Raw genomic sequence first — 19,696 nt, 5'->3', positions numbered from 1 at the left:
TGCTACAGCAAACAGTTTGCCAAGGATTGCACTGAAGTGCCTGCTTGAGAACAGCATGACGGAAATGAGTGGGGATCCCACTATCTCAGCATTTTCAATAAGCTCAGAGATGCTGAGAGTTCTCATCATGCCCTCTCAGAGACCGTAAAGTCTGAAGCATGAGGGTGTAGCGCCCAGCTTACCAACTCTGGCTTTTATTCTCTATGCAGCTATTCAGGTGGGTTTTTCCAGTGTTGGCCACACTATTTCTTTAGCACCTTCTTGGTCTAATGAGTTTCATATTCCCCCTTTTTCCATATCAATTTTTAGCTTTCTAAGTTACTAAATGCCCTTCATTATCAGGTAGACAGCAGGAAACAGAAGTTTGTAGTCTGTCTGCTCTGAACCACAACTTCATGCTTTTCTTCACACAGCTGCTTCTCCACCTCAGATTTGGTCTGTTTGAAGTTTAATACACAGAGGTAAACTTTTTCATCAGAGACATTCAAGCAAGGAAAAGCAGCATTTTGTGTTTCTTCATTTAAAAAAAAAAACCTCTTATCAAAGCTGACAAGAACAGGAAGGCAGGTCAAAGGCTGATGTTCGGTCCATCTACAGCCAGGCAGATCAGAGTGCTATGAAAGCAGCATGGGAATGGACACAGAGAAGGTGCAGGTCACACTGTCATTTCTTTTTGCAAAGAAAACACAGCTTAGCTCAGATTGGCACCTCATTTACTTTCCTTCCTAATGAGATTCATTTACAATTTTTCAATTGTAATACAAGGGAAGTTTTAAAACCTTTGGCCACATCCTCAGCAGATGTCACTGAACATTAATTGCATGGGCCTTCCTAGGGTGACACACATCTACATCAGCTGTGAAGCCAGACTATGGAAATCTAAGATGGTTTAGGAGATACTATCCTGAAAAATGTCTCCACACCTGCCTACACATACATGCGGTCATAACTTTAGCTGCTCAAATATTGTCTTAATATTGAACAAGGGTTGGAAGCTGTAAAAGATCTGAGTATAAAGGATTACTAAAGACAAAGAAATATGCATGCAGGGCTTCATAACACTCTTGCAAAAAGAGAAGAAATCAAAACTGGTTTATATGACCACAACCACTTACAAAGCTACTTAATTTTGCAGAACTTTCTGTAGAAACTGTGGAAAGCTCTGAGAAATCTTTTATGAAATGAAACAATCAGCCAATTCATAAAGTTCACAATGAAGGATTGTGCATTTTCAAGAAAAACTCATTTAAATAAATTGCTATATTTAGAAACAAAGGATTACATTAGAATTAGACAATAAAGACAACAGGCTTGTGCTGAGGAATGATCACAAATAAAACTTTTCAGTTTAACACTGCATTTAAGTAAACAGAAATTTGCACCCACAAAGCACTAACTCCAGAAGGTTTTAACGTGGGCAAAAGAGCAGGGGATCAGGTATCTGGTGCAGGAGAGAGGGGGATTTCTAGTTCTGTGGGTTTTTCTCTTGGGTTGTGGGTTTTTTTCCAGGTAGAAATGAAAAAGAGCTAGTGTCAGGGAAGTCACCTTGCTTTGCATAGCCCGTGCTTTACCTAGGAGAGCACTAAAGATTATTTGTTGAAAAAAATGCCCTGAAAATAAAGACCATAGATGAGATACTTAATGGAAGAATGAAGCGATAATGCAGTACATATCTAATGAATTAGTGAACATTTTGTTCATCTTAAAATGTGATCAGTGTTTACCATGATCAAGGGGGAATTGTACCTGCTTCCTGGATTAATAATCTGACCCAAAAGGACAGGTTTAATGTTTTGAACAGCTGTTGACTTAAAAGAATTTCAAGTTTAATTACAGCTGTGTTCTTCCTGCAATAAGATCTGAAATGAGACCTTGACTGCTCAAAGTATGTAACAAGGAGAGGATTATCCTTGCTTATTCTAATACATGATTCTATGACATACAGAACCGTATTAATATACATCTGAACAGTTGGGCTTTACAAAAGATGCTTAGAAACAGAACACAGGTCTGTCTCAAGCACAGGGCATCACCCAGGAGAGGCCTTACCAATAAGATAGAAGTAGAGTCGACACCCAGAAACAATGACAAGTATAATCCCTAGCATGAGAGGCAGAGATATCTACTCATGTTGACTCAAATCCCAGGCAGTTCCAAAGGCCTCGTTACAGATTCCCTTTGCACTCACTGAAACCATAAACCATATTGTGAATGATCTGTTCATCTGCTAAGTTCTCAAATGCTCAGAGATCAGACTATTTGAGTTGCCACAAGCTCCTTTTAAGCGTTACCTACAGTAATTACAAATAAGTGATTAACAGTGCTACTTTGGAAATAACTAATGAAGACCTAAGCTTTTAATTTTATTATCCCAAGGATTTTATTTTAGAAATTTGTTTTCTACTTAATGACAACTAAGCTTAAATGAACATGTGTCCTTGAGATTTCAGGGAATAGAATACCTCTAAAGTACAGGAAAGTTTAGTTTTCCCCAAGAGTCTGTAGTTATCTACCTTAATTGTTCAGTTCAGTCTAAACCTGAGAGGGGTTAGGTTTCCTCTCATCATCTGTGAACAGAGCAGCACTCAAGTAACGCTCCTCACCTCTTTGGTGGCTCACTGCATCCTGCAATATAATTTGACTTGGGCTGCCTGTGTTTTTGTCATCCTTGCACTGACTGCAACATTCCTGGCATCTGGAACCCAAAGAGCACAGCCAAGCTCCTCATCAGCATGGACAAATACTCCATGGAACCACCAAATTCCCAGGGCCACTGTGGACTTATTCTTGGAGAAAACTCAAAACATGTTTGGACCAGGCTCTGAGCAATCTGTTTGAAGTTTGCCCTGTTTTGAGTTTGACTGTTAGACCTCCAGGTCTCTTCCAACCTACATTTCTGTACATGTTTAAAGAATATCAGTTTTAAGCAGCATGTATGTATCAAAACTATTCTTCTCTTCTTAATCTCAGTGGACCTAGAACAGTCTTTTTCAAAGTCTCAGTATTTCTCTTCATAATTGCAAGTACTGTCTTGGGGAAGGCTAAAACTTGTTAGGCACAGTAGTATTCAAGCTAAAGATGACAGCTTGGAAAGCAAATCCCTAACATCTGATGCAGAAGCAAAAGTAATTAAAATAAATCCTCCTTAAATTGTGTTTAGAAACTGCAGATCCTCAGTTTCCATGACTCAGCTCTATTTCTGGACCAGTACAAGCTTGCCATAGTAGAATAAACTGTTTTCTTTCATCTTGCTGCATATTTCATACTTTACAACACACTCTAGGAACATAATATGTGCTGCTGAACTGCCATATGGTATACTGTAAACACAAGATAAGCTTGAATAAAGACAAGGCCAAAAGAAAACTGTCAAATTACACTTTATTTGTATTGACAAGATAGGCAAAAGAAAGACTTTGTGTTCAGAGATACAAACTCATTATTTGCTGACAAAATGCGCACATACCCATGTTGGGTATTTCCAATTTCAAGACAATACTGAGTGGATCTTTAACAGACAATTCTTTATCCTAGGATAAGGAAAAAGAATGCCCATGAAAATAATTTCATATGAAAATTTGTTACCTGCTTGTGTCTCAAATTTCACTGCTAAGTTTATGATTGGCAGCAAATAATTACATTTGGCCTCAAAGAAAATAATCTGTAAAACTAAGATCATTAAATAATAAGCATTAGCAGCATACCCAAAATACTTCTTGTACAAAGAACATTGCACTTGAACATACACAAGCATTTACCCTTATTTACACATTAGTATTTGTATAGAACAGCAAGACTTATATACAGAAAAATCACAGAAACCTTAACAGCCCTAGACGACAGTATATCTAGTGTTGACTCCTTAATTTTTCCATACAGTTTCCCAGGATGTGTCATGATTTTTTTCATTATATACTATTGCATAAAAAATACTTTACAAGAAGTTCAGTTCCCAGTTAACACCTCAGAATATTTCTATGTACTATTAAATGTTCACTGCACTAGGGAGCAAGGGAGTCCAGGTCAGCTCCTTATTAAAAAACCAGAATGTGACAGGTGCTATCTATTTAAACACTGTGCTTTACTTTATAGTAGAGACTGAAATCACGTAGCTGTGCAATAACTACCCAGTGAGTTCCAAAGGCAGTTCCCTACCACACAGGATCTCCCACTGTCTTGCAAGCAATGAAATTAATTTCTCCCTGCTTTCTGCACTGGGGATAAAGAGGTACCACTGGATCTCTCTGCTCTTGATGCCTTCTTGTTTAGCATTTCCCTTTGGGGCACCATCAGTTTCTCCAAAGTGATCCAGTGTTAAATTCTGCATCAGATCCTGATCATGAACATCATCAAACACAAATGTAAGGGCCTGTGGATATGTCTGATACCCCATAAGTACTCTATCTAAATCCCGGATTCGTCTTCCATCTGCAAGCTGATACTTATCTCTCTTTGGTGGCTCCTTAGCAAATTCAGGTAGTGGGTAACTGATATAATCTTCATCAAAGAGGAACAAATCAGAGCTGGTTAATATAAGTGTTTTAGGTTGAAGTGAACTAGTGTTTTGGGCAGATACTTCAGCATGATTTACTTGAAATGCCAACACATACAGAAGGATGTTGAGGGACTGAAGATTAGTCAAACCATCCATCTTCTCTGCCACTAGAAAGGCAAGGTCCCCAATTTCCTCTTCATTTGGATAAATAAACTTTACTCTGCTAGAGTGAATCAGTTCATAATTCTCCATTTTTCCTGCAAGAAACATAGATTATTACACTTCTATTTAGTGCTATACAATGCTTACCTTAATATGGTTTTACTTAGATACAATATTGAAATAATTTTATTTGGATTGCAGATCTCTGCTGGAGTCTCCCCTTGCGTAACAAACATACTTTTCTGCAAATTTCTAGCCACATAAATTGTTTTTAGGGCATGAACTGGATGAGCATGTTCCTCTGTTCCATGCTACATTCTGGAGTGGCAGGAGGTAACACTGCAGTCCCCCACTCTCAAGTGCTGAAATACAACATAGCAAAGCTTGAAAAAAGCATGCCTGCTTTTTTCACATAAATCAATTGTCTAATAGAAGGTATGACTTCCCATCAAACCTTGCACTTTCTGGGCTTATACAGCTTCTCCTTGAAATAGCAACAATCATTCTTCAGGAAAGTGCCATTTTATTTCATGCTTTCAACTGGCTTCAGAATTCTAAGCAAAGAAGTTTCATCTGATCTTGGAATTGAACCCAAACACCTTAAAAAGTCTAGTTTTCACTTCAATACATTCTCACAGAATGACAGGATTCTTATTTGACCAAGCAAAGAAAAATGTAAACTTCAGACTTTGTTACCTTCACTGTTCTTTGATGACTCACAAGACTTTATAGGTTAGGCTGAACCTTCCAATGGGAACTACACCAGTACACACCACAAAATACTGTATAGGAAGTGCTGTTTCTGCTGGACTCTAGGAGCCATCACTAACTTCACATGTGCAAGACTGTTTATATTTAACAATTCTGTTCAGATTTGGCACATTTAAGAATTAACGTCAGAGAGTTTGGTTAAAGTATCAGGATGGGAAACAATTGATGCATAAATTTCCCTCAAGAGAGTTTTTAATCAGTACACTTTAGGTGGCCTAAGTATGATGCCTAAATAACTCATGACATGTAGAAAAGATCATTTACCTGTGTTTTTACTCCCAAATTCAGAGTAGAAGTCTTTATCTACTGGTTCAGGTGAAGGTGTGCGTGCAAGCAGTGACAGAACTGCCATAAGCTGCTGCATGAATGTGTGAGTGTTGTAACTGTCTCTTGTCAGGCAGGTGACTATATGATCTGCAGAGTGTCCTGAAGAGAAAAGAGAATATAAACCACTCGCAAATCTGTATGTGGCATTAATCATAATTTCTTCAATCAACACGCAACTGTCACCAAGAAAGATTTCTTGTGAGGATTATTTCACCTGAGAACATGCATCATTATTCAGAAAGCTTTCAAATCCAAGAATAATAGCATCCTTATAAATCCCTCAAAAATAAAGAATATAATTTATCTTGATTTAAAATATGATGTAGAGTTATGATTTAACTGTTCAACTATTGCTGTAGGGGTTCAACTTTATAATCATATTATCTTTACAATTTGTCTTACAGAAAAAAATGCCCTCAGTTTTCTTTGTGAACTTGTTATATGTAAGATCACTTTAAATCTTTTCCACAGGGATTATTCCCTCTTTCCCACCCCACATCGAGGTCTCAACACAATTAGAAGGCATTTTAGAGCAAAGGAACATAAGGCTTGCATGTAGTGGGACTGAGGCAAAGCACCAGCCCAGAAAATTTACCCACATTATTTCCATTAAATTTTAAATTGACATCATTATCTTTTGTAAACTTTAATGTCTCATTTTCCATCCAAAATGTCAACCATCAACTATGTAATTTGCAACATGAATTGTACCTTGATTTTACTCTTTATTGCAAGCCAAAGCCTCAGAAAAACAAAAAAGTCTTCAGATTTTCTTTTTGTTCCATTGTTAAGACAGAAGAATTTTTGAAATCACTTGTGGGACCAATTAGTTCATTGATATTAAGCTTCCTAGTTACCTCAATTATAAGATGTTGCAAGACAGTATTATCAGCCTACTGGTACAGCACCAGTATTGCATTAACTTAATTTCTAAGAAAGAGAAGCAACAAAATAATATACTCTTCCATTTCACTAATAAAGACAGGAATCCATCTAAGACAAGATAGAACTGGGGAAACTTAGAGCACAAGTTGTACTCACCAGTAATCCTGAAGTACTGGTCAAACAGGCCAACATTTACTGATTGCAGGTCATTAAGTTTTAGCACAAAGCAGCAAGAGAGGTGGAAAGAACTATTCTCACAATCTGAGTTTTCTTTGTTCCAAAAATCTGTTGAAAAAGGTTATACAATAAAAAAGTCAAAAGACAAAAAAATATTCTTCTTTCCACAAGCATAATTTTTATAACAGAATTCTATACCTATATCACACTTGGAGGACAAAATTAGGAAAAAAGTGGGAATAGTGGCAAATTATTTCTCAAGCAACAAATAGAACCAAATCTCCTTGTTAGCAGCATTTCTTGAAGTAGCTGTCACATCACAGATTTAAATCAGCAGACACATTAACAAAGTTGCATTAACTGAATGTACACCATGAGTTTCATTACTCTTCACTTACCATTTTGGTTACGAAAGGGCCTTTAGCTGCTCAGGTGATGCTAGGGACTATGAAATGACACCTGAGGAAAGCATGGATACAATGGCACATGGAAGTCTGAGAAGCAGCCATGACTCAAGACTCTGTTTTTTTAACATAAAAGCTTCACGCTATTGCTTTGCATATGGCAAACTATGCCACACTCTCCCTCAACTAGGACTTCCAAGTAAGAGTATCAACAAAAAGTGGTACTTAAACTGAAGACAAACAGAGAGTCAGGGATTAAGCTAGTAACCTTATTAAAGGATCAAAATAGCTATATCTTACCTGACTGGTGCTCATCAGCGTGAATGAAAGAATCATCCAACAGAAAGTAAATAGCTTTTGTTGAAAGAAGCACACAAGCCATCACTTCCACATTGGGAGTTTTGTAAAACAGAACTGAAGACCACATGAGATGTCTCAACTCTTCATTTTCCACCTAAATTGTAAATTGTATTTCATAAATCACTTGCACACCCTGATATTTCAGGTAATCACCTTAGAGGCAGCTTTAGACTACTAGAAAAACAATTTCAAAATCAGAAGCCTCTGAACATGCTATAGCCAAAGAGCACAATAGCAGTCTACTGAAAATGTCTGATGTTTGTAAAAGAAAATTATTTTTCTGTTGTGGTCTCATTATTCCTTATTTTCTAACCAAAAATAGAAAAAAAAAATCTAGCACATGAGAAAGACTTTCTACAACAGACACTGCACACAAAATTTTAATCAACAGAGGAGTGGTGCCTTCCAAGCCTCAACAAGTTTATTGAGCCTTCAGATGCTACTGAGGGCTTGGATTCAAAGATCCTTAATAGAGGACAGAAGCGCAGCTTGGCACTAGAGCTGCTGTTCCAACTAGGCATCTTCCCAGATTCTAGCTTGATGAGCTTACTGTGAATCCTCAGATGAGTTGCCTACTTTCTTATCATCTTCTCCTAGTGTCAAGAGAAGCACAATTTATAACTCGTGCTGACTTAAAAGATTTGGAAGTGAGGTAAAGGAATAAAAAAAAAATTGAAAAGCTTTCTCAATAAGCTTTTCAACTGACATTTGCACTCAGACCACATTGATTTATCAGTCAAAAAGTCACATCATGAATTTAAGGTAAGATTTGTACTTTTAAATTTGGTGTTCCCCACACAGACTATAAATCTGTTTTTCAGAAATTAGGTTTATCTAATTAAATTTATCTAGATAAATTTAGTAATTTTTAATAAATTTATCTAATTTATTAACTATCTAAATATATTGAACTATCTAAAGTTTACCTCATTAAATTGATCTAATTAAATTATAAGTACCTACAGCCATGCATGTTGTTGTATTAATGCACTCCACATTACACAAAACAGTCAAGACACTTACTGGTTTAGCTAGATACCAACACAAAACAATTCCACTGCAGTTATTTTTCTTTCCTTTTGCCACTTTAAAGAAAAAATAGGAACATTCTTGGAGTAAACATATCTTCAAGACATACATTAATGTACTCTCCTGGTCTGCATCAAGGATCCCTGAAAGCAAAATATGCCCAGCAGGATCCCAATCACTGCAGTGAAGGACCCAAAATGGAGTAACAGAAACAGGTTTTTGACCAAAATGCTTCCAGGTTTTGCAGAGCCTAACTCTTGTTTTTAATTTGTTCAGGGAATTTCTTCTTAAAATACTGTCTAGTACTGAAAGGACACAAGGCATCTTTTTATACACCTGGGCTAAGCACAATACCTCTGCAATGTTGCCGTGGAAAAATTCAACTAGGGCATTTCCTTTCAGCCCAGCCACATACTGAAGAGAGACAGAAACATGAAGGTGAACAGGAATCTGGTTATCTTCTGTTATCTTCTGCATGAGAAATTCAGATGGATATAAAGATGACAGCATCAGATGAGGCTTGCAAAAGCTAGGAGAGATCCAGAAGACACTTCAAAGTTTAAGGAAACAAAGCTCTTACCCTGCAAGAATTAATACTTATTTTATTCAGAAATTAGGAAAGGGCAACTTCTATTCTTAACAGTTTAAATGATTTATCTTGAGCATAGCTATCAATCTGCCATGACCTCAGCCTGCAAGAACAGATAGGAAGTCTCCTTCCATAAGAAAATACATTTTATTAATATGTTGCAACAGTGAAACAAAACAAACAGAAAAGGTAGACAGGTACAGTCCAGGATAACCATTCATATATACTACAGACTAGCAGAATGAAAGAGCAGCACTTCAATACTACAGGCCAAACCCAATTACAGTGACAAGTGCCAAACACAGTGGCTAGGCCACATTAACTTCAGCACTGTGCAACAGACCTTTTATGGGAATTGTTACCTTGCTGACTGACCATGTCTGTTTGCCTCCACAACGTGATTTCTTATAGCATCTGATTTGCTTGAAGCTTTGAAAATAATAATAGTCTTAACATCCTGTAGGAGTGTCCTTAAAAGACTGTAGATTCTCAGGAAGTGGAATTTCTCATGAGGTAGAACAAACACTGCTGTAACCAATCTGTATCCAACGAGCAACTCCAGCACATGCCCATCCAAAAATGAACCCTTCTGCTGGATGGAACTATGAGCTGGATGCAGCACAAGTGATGCTAACGGAATCCTATTCAGTTTAAATACACTTCCCAACTCTTCTGGGCCTATCCATTTACTTGGCAGTAAACTGAAATCCACCTTTACTATGTACAAATGCTGAGGTGTTAGAAATATCCAACATGGATGGACCACACAGGGACCCTGGTCAGAAGATTTATACACGGAAGAATAAAGTGCAGAACACAAAGCGTTTTTCGACAATTCTTTGTTTTTGCCAGCTGACTCTGGTTGATGCAAGATTTTCTGAACACTGGTTTTACTTCCATACACAAGGTATGTTGGGAAACAACCTTTTATTTCAATATCTTCTGCTGAAATGCAATTCAATTCCATAAGCTGACAGAGAAACTCTTGGAGGTTTGCTTTCCCACAGTACAATGTGGAGCTTGGTAACACTGATGTGTAGTGTTGAGAGCAACACGTGTGTAAACAGGAATAAAAGTCTTGAAGATTCTGGGAGTCTGAAACAACAAGCAAGCAGTTGTCACTGTTTTTCAGCTTCAGTGTTAAACAGATTTCTGGCAGGAGAAAGCCAAATTCTGTTAGGTCAGTGTATGGAAAACACAGCGTTAATTTCAAGGCAGAAGGGATGTGCTGGCAATTTCCTCTCAATTCCTGATGAGGAATCTCAAACACAGCTAGCACATCATCAGTCAAAACCAAACAGGAAGCAAACTGCCTGAGTCCTTTATGGATGTGAATAGAAAAACTCCAGAGAATTTTGACTATGTCAACACTCTTCATTGCTATGTTGTCAGATGACTGAGTATCTGAAGTAGTGCTGAACTCAAAAGTCTGATCTCCTTCATGAAGTCCCATTTCAAAATATCCATCTTCTTTGTCTGTGGTTCTGGAATCACCTGGAGGACTTCCTTTATTCTCTGTAAAGGAGGGGGGTGATCTCTGCACAGTCTGCACTATCAAGGCAGAAAGGTGCTGGATAAAATCTTGGTTTGTGGCAGTGTATGACATACAATTAAAAGGCAAGATGACAGTGTTACAGGGGTCAGGCACTGCACAGCATTCTTCCTCTGAACGATCCAAACTTCAAAAGAAATAAGCCACAGTAAGTATAAGCTTCAAAAGAAATAAGTCACAGTAAGTATAAGCTTGAGTTTAAAACCAGTCATAGCTACCTACAGTTCATGGTGCTGCTTCTCAGAACTTTGAGGTTTACTCTTGTTACCACAATTAAGTCAATGTAATTTTGTAAAACATCTTTGTACTGCACACAGCCACTGATTTTAAAGGCTGGTAGCATGTAATTATATAGAAGGTAAAAACTAAAACTCGTCTTCCGTTTCCCATTCCCAATAAGCATATCTTTACAAGTTTTGATTTTAGATCAAAAAAAGCCAGAGGCAGCATATGACGACAGAAACTGTTTTGCCTTAAAGGCCAGGTTTAAAAATGCAGCATCTACTGTTATTACCCAAAAGCTAACAAGGATTTAAACCAGAACTTTTATATCTAGCTTACCACATGTGATGACCACTTCCATACTCTTTGAATGAATCCAATAGAGAGGCAGGTGCCTAAGGCAAAGAAAAAAACCCAGGAAAATCTCAACTACTTACAGCTGCTGTCAGACTTCAGCATACATGAAAAGCAAAGTTAATGTTGGCTCGCACATTTAAAGCTATCTAACTCACTGCAAAGTCCTGACTTATATTCACAGGCAGCTGAACAGCTATCATAGAATGGTTTGGGTTCAAAGGGATCTTCAGGATCATCTAGTTCCAACCCCCCTGCCCATGGGGCAACCTTCCACTAGACCAGGTTGCTCAAAGCCTTCAACACTGCCAGGGTATCCACCACACCTCTGGGCATCCTCTTTCAGTGTCTCACCACCCTTGCAGTAGAGAATTTCTTCCTTATACATAAATCTACCCTTGTTCACTTTAAAACTGTTACACCTTGTCCTATCCCTATACCCCTGATAAAGAGTCCCTCCTCACCTTTCCTGTAGCCCCTTTAAGTACTGAAAGGCCACTACAAGGTCTCCTTGGAGCCTTCTCCAGGCTGAACACCCCCAACTGTCTCAGCCTGTCCTCACAGGGGAGGTGCTCCAGCCCCCTGAGAATCTTCATGGCCTCCTCTGGACACGCTCCAGCAGGTCCATACTGGGGCCCCAGAGCTGGACACAGCACTGAAGGGGGAGGTTGCAAGAGGGTCTCATGAGAGCGGAGTAGAGGGGGAGAATCATTTGAGGATCCTGAAACACTATCTGTTGACTCTAGGTTGGGCATTCAATTAAGGCAGGAAAGGAACAAACTCTGCTGCTGACTTGAGAACAGATTCAACCTGTGATCCACAGACATTTCAGCATACTACAAATTTTTACTGAAACAGCGTAAAGTGAGGCAAAAAGGTAAAGGAACTTAAAGACCAACTACACGGGTAGCAAAGGAGGAGATTCCCCCAAGTTTTGCTGTCTCATTCCTCGAAGCCATGCATATGAAGAGTGTTTCCAATACAACAAATTAAATCACAGTTCAGAAGTTATCAAACAACTGGAGCTTGAAGGAGACAAATTAAGACTATTATCTACTGATAGGAAGAAGGTTTTTCTACTCTACTAAGAGAATCGCCTTCCAAAAACTAGTACTATAGAAGTCTTACCTAAGAGGGTAATTACATGATTGTGATACTAATACTGGGTGAACATCTCACAGTCATGACAGCGACAACAATTCTCTGCAACTGTGGTAAACTTGGATTATGCATTTAATTTACAAGGTGGACCAACCCCCTGACTCAAATTTGCAACTACCATGTTTTCCATTATAATAGTTCTGAGAAGCAAAAAAAATCTGCTCTTGATTACTACACAGAAGTTTAATATCAGAAATAAGACTGGAAAACCACTTTTAAAAATACCGTAAAGAAGGATGGCAATTACCTGGTTTTTACATCTGGAGTCTGGTATTTCAAAGCATCTCTGGGGAACTGTATGGTCTGTAGGAGTCGAACCACTGGATTGCAAAAAACTGCTAGCTAGGACTGTTCCTTCACAAATTATTTCTAGAACAAATATAAACAACTCTTAAAATCACTGAAGTAAACCAAAATGAATGTCTAATTGTATCTGCCAAACAAAAGGAATTAAAATTGTATCATCAAGATCTGATCCTAAATCATTAATGCTAATGGTATCTTCACATAATAGCCAGGACAAAACAAAAGCTGGCAAATTTTAGTCTAATAATTACTGAATTAACTGCACTGAAAGCTGCATTAAAGCCTGCTAAATTTCATTTTTCAAGCTAACAATCAATTTAAACCCCAATATCTGGTGTAGGAATTCTTCACATAATTCAGTTTTATCAGACATAGTCAGTTTTGTTAATACTAACACTTACTTTTACCCAAACATTGCCAGGCTGGCAAAAACACAGCAGAGAACTCTCAGTAAACTTTGTAGCATTCTCTCAAATTTTTGTAGGCTTCAACTGAACAAGCAGATCTGTGTAAAACCTTCAACCAGGTTCAGGTCTGGTCCCCCTAAATGGTACTCAAGATGATTATCTCCCCTTATTCAGAACGTTTTTGAAGGGTTCAAAGCTGAATCATCAGTAAAAACTTACGAATGCATAGATGTCAACATTCTCTAGGAGATCTGACTTTTTGCCTTTTTGATATTCACAGCATTGCACTGACACAACAAACCAAATCAATTTTCAGTATCACCACTGAGCCATCCAGCTCACATATGTAAGTGGGCAAACGAACAGCAGAACTACAGTGTTTTTAATTTAATTTAAATTGTAATTAAATTAAAAAGTTTTTAACATTTAAATTAACATTAAAAAAGTGTTGATATGTTTTTGGCTTGAACATAAAAACTCCTGCATGTATCTTTCTAGATTGATAGTAAAATTTTGCAGATTACATCAAACCATCTCATAGTCAGAGGAAACACAAGAGGTATTTATTACTTGAACAAAATACTGTGTTAGCAAGAAGGAAACTCAAACTGACAGGAAAAACAGAACATGACAGCATTATTCTTGGTTTTCTGTTTCCTATATAAATATTTAATCTTTTTCCATAAACCATTTGCCAGTGACATTTAATTTGAATAATATGTTACGGAAACAGATGGTGTCTAGAAAAACTGCAGAGAAAACAATTCATAGAAATAGCATATCAGGAAATTAATTCCATTATTCATGATTTAAGGTCTAGCAGTGAAACTAATTGCCCAGCATATTTTAATTTTTTAAAAATAGATTTCTCAAAATCAGTATTTTGAAAACAACCCTTGATAGCTAGATATGTAGCAAACAATCAATTTTTATTGTTAAAGATGAGAAATAGCTTGCTCTAGTCCTCATTTTCCCATTATAAAAGCCATCCCCAAGATTCTACTAAAGGAACCTTATACCAAGGCTTTCTATAAAACTCCCAAGAACTTCAGAAAAAATTGGGATTTTTTTTTTTCCTCCCAAGACTCATTTGCTCCTAAACATTTAGTGCAATAGAAAAAGACAATTGACAGGTATCTTTTAAAGTCACAGTGATTGCTAGCATGCATTTTTACAGCTAGTCCTGTATAAAACTGCAGGTTGTTGTATAGACAGACTGTCTCAATCCTGTAACTTAAATGCTTAATACTTTAAAGCGAGCATTGACTTCATTTTGGAAAAACTGAAATTTCATCTACAGGTGCAAAGTGATCTAGAAGGGCTAAAAAAAGCAAGTGAAGTACATAAACAGCAACAAAATCTGTATCTAAGTTGTCTGTCCTTTATTCAAATGCTGCCAGTTCACTATAAAAATAAAATTGTTCTAAGAAACCTCTGATTTTGCAGAAATCACAGCAACGGACTTTTTTCAAAGATCAAGCTTTTCAGGCATGTTTCTCTCCTCCATCCACCAATCTACTGATTTACTGGGAAGACTAAACTGTTCCACCCAGAATTATTGAGAATATAATCTCTGCTCTTTTAAGTGGTTGCAAAGCCTTCTCCCACTATGCATATCCTACTGCACTTTAAGTTTTCAATCAGGCAAAAGCAAAAGAAGTATCTTTATCACTTCTTCTCAGTCACAAATATTCACATAAGTCACTCTTACAAGGTTCCTGCAAAAGCTAAAAGATAAGTAATTCTTCTAAATTCCTAATGCAACAAGCACACTTATTTGAAACATACAGTGAAAATAATTTTCAGGTTATTTTCACTACAGATGTGCTGAAACCACAGGCTCACCTAGAACACTAATCCCACAACTGTCTTATCTCCTTTTTCTGTCCTTCTGGTTTGATAGAAATGCAGCTCTTGCAAAAAAGCTATAACGGAACATATGCTTCTTGAGCTCACATTTTGCAGACCAAGAATAGAGAAGCAATTTAAAGCATGTCTATACATGTCTTGATAGAACACCATGGCATGTATCTAAACTATGAAAAGATACATAGTCCTCTGCTGGTGATTTCTGCAGGACAATGCAGCAAAAGTAGTCCTGTACCCAGCCTTCCTCTACAGTTATTAACACTACAGCAAACAGGTTAGTTTTGCTGATTTATATACATACCACTTCCACTTTCTAAGCCAATACTACCAGGTCTTTCTGCTTTGTCTTGATAAACCCTATAATCCATGCACATAATATTCATGTATATCAATGCAGCTTAGAAAAGCAGAACCAAGAGGCTCAGCCCAGCAGCACGATACATACATGATTACCTTGGCTGGAGCTGACAGGACGAGGCAGAGAGGGAGAGGAAGGACGAACAGTAAGAGAAGAACAGTTTGATTTGGAGCTGGCAGCAGTGAGCCTGGAGTCCTCACTGATCTAATAAAGAAAGTATGCAGTGATTAAAGAAAAACCTAAATACACAGGACACATTAGATCCTGAACTAAAATAAGTCTATGCAAGCTTTCTCAATTTTAGTAGAAGGAAAGTTAATGCCAGCCTCTTTTCTTGGGGGGGAAAGACACAACACACGACATGTCACATCCTTTGAAGTTTCTATTTTCATGCTAAGTGGAATTCCACTAATAAATTCATTTAGAGAAGTCATTCTGATCACTGACTAATCACTGTACTGACAACTATTGACAAAACTAGCAGCAAGTTTCACAAAACACAAGATAATGAAACCAGGATTTCTACACTCTAGAGACAGACAGGTTCTGATAATAAATTTACTACCAAAACAAGACTAACTACACATCACACAAACACACACAAGAGAAGGCAAAAAGGATTCAAATTTCTGATTCTTTCCCTACTGCTAATCACCTACAATGACAAAGTTTAGGGAAGTCATTTCAGTATAATAGCATCACAAGCAGTAAAAAAAAAATCACGCCTCTGCAATACTTGTAACAAGATGTAAAATATGGCTCTTGAGGTCAACTGCACATTCACTGTGTACACCATTAAGTCATTTTATCTTTTCCTCCCACTTCCCCTTTCCCAAGCCAGCACAAAAAGGAAGGTCAGATAATTACTGAAATTACACTGAAAACTAAATAGGAAAAGAGAGGCCCACACTGAAGCACATAGAAAGTGTAAAAACTTGAATTCTAAGGAAAGCTTAATGAATTTTGCTTAGATCTAATTTGTGAAGTCTTTTTGTAAGCTTTTGTACATAGCACGTTCTACTCAGCACCACACTCACCTTTTTATCAGAGTTGCTCAGTTTGTATTTCACCTCCTTTGCTTTTTGAATAGCTTTTAGCACTTCCACAGTGTCTAGTTCCTTTTCTGTGGTAACAATGTTATCCAAACAGACCTAAAATAATATGTTAGAGCATCTAAAAATACTGAAAACAAGGCACCTCTGCAATTCATTTCTATTAACGTGATAATCAAAAATTATCTTAGCTAATGCAAACTATGAGCATTTTCATAATCATTACACAACACCAATTATCACATTAGACCTTGCTCTAACACAACAGAAATTTAATGCAAACTCAGAAATGCTTGGTAAGCTTAACACCCTTTCAGCACAACTGTGTTTCAATATTAACATACTGTTACCCAATGAAGACAGGGTAAACTTCCATTTAGATCCAAGAGCATAGTCAAATAATGTTAACATGGTTTCATTATCTAAAGTCCTTCTCTAACACACACTAAAAACTCATCATGTTTTAGAACATTCACACTTTCCTTGCCAGGCTTTAAAACAGATTTTTTTTTTTTTCAAATGCCAGCCTCAAAGGAAGAAGTACACCATGGCTTACCTCTGAGGCCCTGTCCCCAAACTGAGCAAGTACTTTGGTCCGGTAATCAGGGATGATGCTCAACGGATTGCTGGATAAGACCACCTTTTCTAAGCATGGGAGGTTTCCTATATTTTTTACTTCATCAATCTGAAAGTTTTTGGATAAAAGAATGAATGCAGATTGGCTAAACGTAAGTCAGCATGGAGACTGAACACTTTTCACATAAATTACATAGATACAACAACCAAGAAAAATTGCTATGGCAAATTTTATTTGCATTTTCACCCACTAAAAGACTCTGGCTTTTAAAAGTCAAAAAGGCTTTAAGTCTCAAAAGACTTTTGAACAACGCCACCAAAGGTCTGCCACAGCCTCTGTCCAGCAACCAGGTTGTTCTCTGTAGACAGTCACACACATTGTGCAACTTGACATAGAAAATCAACTATTACCTGTTCTATTTTGTTGTTGCTCAGATCCAAGTTGACTAGTGAGTACAATTTGTTAAGACCACAGAGCCTTTCCAGCTGATTTCCCGCTAAATTCAGAGTTTTGATGTTTCCCAGTTTTGTATGAACACCTTCTAGTGATACAAGTTTGTTGTAGGATAAGTCCAGGTGAACAAGGTTGTAAAGATGCTACAAAAGCACAGAAAATCCGTATCAGACACCAGTTCACTAAAATTAAACAATAACAAAGACATTGTATTATGGCTTGTTAATTTTTTCTTGCAACAGTGTTTTCATGCTGGACACTGCCTAGCATGAAAAACATGACCTGAAATGGTTCACTGCACAGGTTCAAGCTTGCAGAAAGGGAGCTTCCTCAACTGTATTTTTACCAACCCACAGATAAAGCTGGCAGTCAATGAATTTAGCTAAGAACTAAATGTTCTATGTCAATATTGGCAAAGAAATGAAGATATCCAGAGCAACTAAGAAAAGCAACATTAAGAGATGATGTCATGAAGGATAAGCTATTTGGGCTTAAACTAGTCTCCATGAGAAAGATGAGCAACAAAATTCTGAAATAAGAGAACCTGTGTTCTAAGATCTCAGGCAGTCTGGAAAAAAATCACTTACCTGTAAATTTTCTACTAGAGAGACACCATTGTGACTCAAATCCAGAAATTCAATCTTCGGAGTTAATTTCTGGAAGGAGAAAAAAAATGCATGTGTTAAATGCATTTTAGCTTATAAATAAGACCATACTTCCTTCACTGTCAGCTGACCAACAAGCAAAGGACACGTATCATCCAATGCACAGCCTCTCTTCTCAGCTTTTCATATTAAACAAGCATTACGTATGACCTAGCACAACACAAGAGTTGAATCTTGCTCTTAAGAAAAACATGTTACTCTGAGGAATGTGGTTAAGTTCTAATTTGACACGTGGTTTCCCACTGAAGACAAGTAAGTTGCTCCCAGTTTAGCCCCATTAACTATAGATCAAACTCATTAATAGGTATTTCCATTTTATCAAGCAAGCATATCTATGTTACAGAGACCTGGATAAAGTTCCAAAAAACAAACAAGTTGAATGATTTGTTTCCATGTTTTGATTATAGTAGCCAAGGTCACACAAACTTCTCCAAAATCCACTTTAAACCAGAAAGCCTTTTATTTTTGGAGGACTCAAATCTTGAATTTGATGCTGAATCATGATGTCAGTGTATTTGCATCCACTTTATTTTGGTTGTAATCTCACCACTTACTTGCCTTGTAGTTAAGGCCTGGACTCAGATCTGAAGAAGCTTAAGTCTACATCAAAAAATCCTTAACAAGGAAACTGACCCCCAAGTCCATGATCTCTAGGTTAAGCTACAGACATAACTACTTCCTCCTCTTCACAAGAGTAGTTCAAGTAAAAAATTATGTTCATATTTGACACCTGTTCTTGTGATGAATGCTAATTTATTTTTTCTTAACTGATTTACAAAAAGTAGTTGTAAGGTACTGGCAAAATACTCCAAACTGTTTCTATGCTCTTCATATGGTTTTGATGTCAAGAAGGCTGTCAGCAAGCCACAGGATTGTAAATATGCAGGAAACTTCAGCCTTGATAACACTCCAAAGTTGAGCCCAAGAGGTTTTTTTCTTTTTTTAAAAAAAGATCTTTTCTAAGTGGCCTAAAGCCAACACAAACAGTAAAATCATGTTTCAAAAAGCCAGTATTCATGCAAGTGTTGCTTAGAGCACAGAATGACAAACTTTTCTCCTTTAGCAAAGAAAATGTCAAAGCAGTAAAAGAAAAAAATCTCCTAAACTTTAACTTGGATAGCTAATCAACACAAAGTAACTGCATCTGAAAATCTTTCAGAAAAAAGATACAAAGCAAATGCAAAATCTCTGCTGTGTAATGTGCCACAGAAGATCAGTCATACTTTTTTTTCCAGAAATGAAAAAATATTTCTTACCACTGAGTCATCAATTTGAGAGATGCTATTGTGACTCATATCCAAAGTTGTTAAAGTTCTCCAAGTTGGGATAACTGCTGTCACAGGACAACTTGAAGTTGCACCCTCTGGCTCCCACTGATCAAACTCAGAGGCCTCAGGCACTAGGATTTCCTATTTAAGACAAGCACACTAAAATATTATGCTTACGTCTTCAATGAAAGCTAATGGTTTTGAAAACAATCCAAACAACCTTATGTAAGTAAGGGAGATATCTAAGCTTCAT

The 19,696-nt window shown here is 37.2% G+C and overlaps 1 protein-coding gene across 2 annotated transcripts in view; it reads right to left on the bottom strand.

The window, feature by feature from the left end:
- Positions 1 to 3,362: 3,362 nt before the first annotated feature.
- NISCH (nischarin) overlaps positions 3,363 to 19,696 on the bottom strand; it is a 32,151-nt gene continuing 15,817 nt past the window's right edge. Inside the window, exons 8-21 of one of the 2 annotated variants that reach the window (XM_074913984.1) lie at positions 19,432 to 19,584; positions 18,098 to 18,166; positions 17,468 to 17,653; positions 17,037 to 17,165; positions 16,466 to 16,579; positions 15,524 to 15,632; positions 12,736 to 12,857; positions 11,313 to 11,368; positions 9,562 to 10,878; positions 8,965 to 9,139; positions 7,522 to 7,675; positions 6,797 to 6,925; positions 5,693 to 5,854; positions 3,363 to 4,752 (exon numbers count right to left, since the gene is read on the bottom strand). In XM_074913984.1, coding sequence (XP_074770085.1) covers positions 4,124 to 4,752; positions 5,693 to 5,854; positions 6,797 to 6,925; positions 7,522 to 7,675; positions 8,965 to 9,139; positions 9,562 to 10,878; positions 11,313 to 11,368; positions 12,736 to 12,857; positions 15,524 to 15,632; positions 16,466 to 16,579; positions 17,037 to 17,165; positions 17,468 to 17,653; positions 18,098 to 18,166; positions 19,432 to 19,584 — 3,504 coding nt within the window. In that variant the 3' untranslated portion in view covers positions 3,363 to 4,123. Of the gene's footprint in view, positions 4,753 to 5,692; positions 5,855 to 6,796; positions 6,926 to 7,521; positions 7,676 to 8,964; positions 9,140 to 9,561; positions 10,879 to 11,312; positions 11,369 to 12,735; positions 12,858 to 15,515; positions 15,633 to 16,465; positions 16,580 to 17,036; positions 17,166 to 17,467; positions 17,654 to 18,097; positions 18,167 to 19,431; positions 19,585 to 19,696 lie in introns of those variants that run through there. The other variant, XM_074913985.1, reaches the window with a different exon arrangement.

The sequence above is a fragment of the Athene noctua genome, chromosome 10 (genome assembly GCF_965140245.1).
Source record: "Athene noctua chromosome 10, bAthNoc1.hap1.1, whole genome shotgun sequence".
NCBI lineage: Eukaryota > Metazoa > Chordata > Aves > Strigiformes > Strigidae > Athene > Athene noctua.
Note: the sequence above shows the minus strand (reverse complement) of the source record. Positions and strands in the feature narration are given on the sequence as shown.